The sequence below is a fragment of the Colius striatus genome, chromosome 1 (genome assembly GCF_028858725.1).
Source record: "Colius striatus isolate bColStr4 chromosome 1, bColStr4.1.hap1, whole genome shotgun sequence".
Taxonomy (NCBI): Eukaryota; Metazoa; Chordata; class Aves; order Coliiformes; family Coliidae; genus Colius; species Colius striatus.
The window spans coordinates 20,921,351-20,923,582 of record NC_084759.1 but is presented as its reverse complement, the minus strand read 5'-3'; the positions used below and the strand labels follow the sequence as shown (position 1 = coordinate 20,923,582).

Genomic DNA, 2,232 nt, shown 5'->3' with positions numbered 1-2,232 from the left:
CCGGGGCTGCGCCTGCGGGGACACGAGTCAGACAGCACTACTGGGGGAGCCTGAGGTCCTGGGGAGCAGTTTATTTACAATAGGGCGCACGGACACACCCCCCCATTTGTCGGGGGGCTATAAAAGCGAGAAAGTCCTTCGTAAATTACACAGATTATACAAAACGATATAAAATCCTTCGGCTGCATGTCAGCATCGGAGCAGGCAGGACTCCCCCTCCTGCTCTCGCCACAGTTCCTGGGCTGCCGGGGTGGGCATGCAGGGGGCTAGGGGGTGACTGCCAGGCCTCTGTCATCCTTCCCCGAAGAGGACGGAGACATGCGCAAGTCCTCATCGTCTTCCGAGCACTTGGTGGTGGAAAGTGACGAGCATTTGCAGCTGTGGCCGCCCCCCCCGCCCCGGTGGGAGCTGCTTTTGCCTTCTTTCTTGTGTTTGACCCGTCGGTTCTGGAACCAGATCTTCACCTGCTTCTCGGAGAGGTTCAGGTAGGTGGCGATCTCGATTCGCCGCAGCCGGGAGAGGTACATGTTGGAGGCAAACTCCCTCTCCAGCTCCAGGAGCTGCGTGCTGGTGAAGGCGGTGCGCATCCGCTTGCTGCTGGGCAGCTGGCTGGACGTGCTGTCTGTGGAACGGAACGGAACACACCGTCAGGACCTGCCGGACCCGCCGCCGCCCGCCCCGCCGAGCCCCCGCCGGTCCTCACCGAGCGCCCCCCGCCGCCACCGCCCTCTCTGCGGGGCCGCAGCCCTCCCTCCCTCGGGAGGACGGTGAATCGGCAAGAGTCCGAACTCACGGCGAGCCGGGGCCGCTTCTCCCCACCGCATGGGACGGAGGGTCGGAGCACAGTAGTGGCGCTTCCCCTGCGCGTCCCGCCGGGCACCGGCAGAGAGACATGCCGGGACTCTCCGTCCAGACTCCCGCTACCCCACATGCACTCGGCAGGATCCTGCCCCCTCCGCTTCCCCGGGATCCCTATTGCCAAGTCGCCGAGTGCGGGCGCGTGCCCCCCCCCCCCCCACTCGTGCCCCCCTTACCCACGGAGATGCAGTGGAACTGGCGGGGGTCGGGCAGCGGGTAGGCGCCCTGGTAGAGCGCCGGTGCGTGCCCGACGCTGACGGCGGAGACGGAGTGCTGCTGTCGGGCCAGGGGCGAGTGGCAGTACTGGGAGCTGAAGGCGGGGAAAGAGGCCTTGATGAGGGGGATAGCGGGTGGCGGCGGGTGCAGCTGGGAGGCAGTGACACAGAGCGGGCAGACGCAAAGCAGCCCGGCCTTGCGAGCGTGGCAGGCGCCGGCTGGCAACCCGGGCAGCGGGTGCGACGGGTGCACGGCGTAGGGAAAGAGCGGCGGCGGCGGGCTGCCCTCCCCCTTCTTCTCGCCAGCCTCGCGCAGCACCAGTGAGTCCACCAGGAAGGAGCGCGGCATGGCCCCGCGCAGCGCCCGCGCAGCCTCCGCGCAGCCCCCGCGCAGCGCCGCTGGCCAGCCCGAGTGGTGCTGAACGGCGCCCGCCCGCCCGCCTTAAATAGCGCCCGCGCCATGTGATGGCGGCGCAGGGGCGCTCAATAGGCTTTCTGTGCCTCTTCTCTTGGCATTCACGCCGCACGCTCCCTCATTATTTCCCTTGTTAACTAAATGAACTGCATAATGTACTCTATTCTTGTCGACCCCACCCACGCCGTAGCAGGCGGCCTCTCCCCTCCTCTCCCTTTGGCGGGGTTATTTTCTCATTCTCTCGCGATTTAATATTCTTTTCTTTCTCTTTATCGGTCTCCTTCGCTTTCAGCCCAGCTTTCAGCCCTCTCTCCCTTGTTTATTTTACCGGCCGTAGCCGCGGTCTCCGCCGGCGCCAGCTTCTCCTGCCAGCCTCCCCGCGCCTTTCCCACCTGTGGCATCAGGTCGGCCCCCCCAGCCCCGCCGGCCTCTCTGCGCTCTGTCTTCCCTCGCCGCCAGTTCGTCCCTGTTACCCCGTTCGCCGCCGTCCGCAGCCCCGCGTCTTTGTTCCCAGCGCGGTGCCGAGATCTTGGTGCTTATCGCTGCCACCGCCGTCGGGCGAAACGCCCCGGTCCTCGTGATGTGTTGCACCGGCAGACACATCGGCCCGGCCCCTGCGTGGGCGTGGGAGCCTGAGCGCGGATCACGGCCGCGGACAGCCACAAGCAGCGCGGGTGCGCTGCCGCGGGTACAGAACCCCCGATACGCAGAGACCGCTCCTCCGTGTCGGCGGCACCCACGGCG

The 2,232-nt window shown here is 66.7% G+C and overlaps 1 protein-coding gene across 1 annotated transcript; it reads right to left on the bottom strand.

The window, feature by feature from the left end:
* Positions 1–266: 266 nt before the first annotated feature.
* GSX1 (GS homeobox 1) lies at positions 267–1,422 on the bottom strand. The gene is made up of 2 exons (XM_062020428.1): positions 1,035–1,422; positions 267–622 (listed from the first exon to the last, which is right to left on the bottom strand). Exons 1-2 carry the CDS (start codon positions 1,420–1,422, stop codon positions 267–269), a joined length of 744 nt encoding a protein of 247 aa, XP_061876412.1.
* Between the last annotated feature and the right edge of the window lie 810 nt (positions 1,423–2,232).

Excerpts from the sequence above, each read along its gene's own strand:
- GSX1 (XM_062020428.1), bottom strand. The coding sequence starts at position 1,422 with ATGCCGCGCTCCTTCCTGGTGGACTCACTGGTGCTGCGCGAGGCTGGC. Across the intron at positions 623-1,034 it reads GTTCCACTGCATCTCCGTGG|ACAGCACGTCCAGCCAGCTG; the intron begins GTAAGGGGGGCA and ends TCCGTTCCACAG.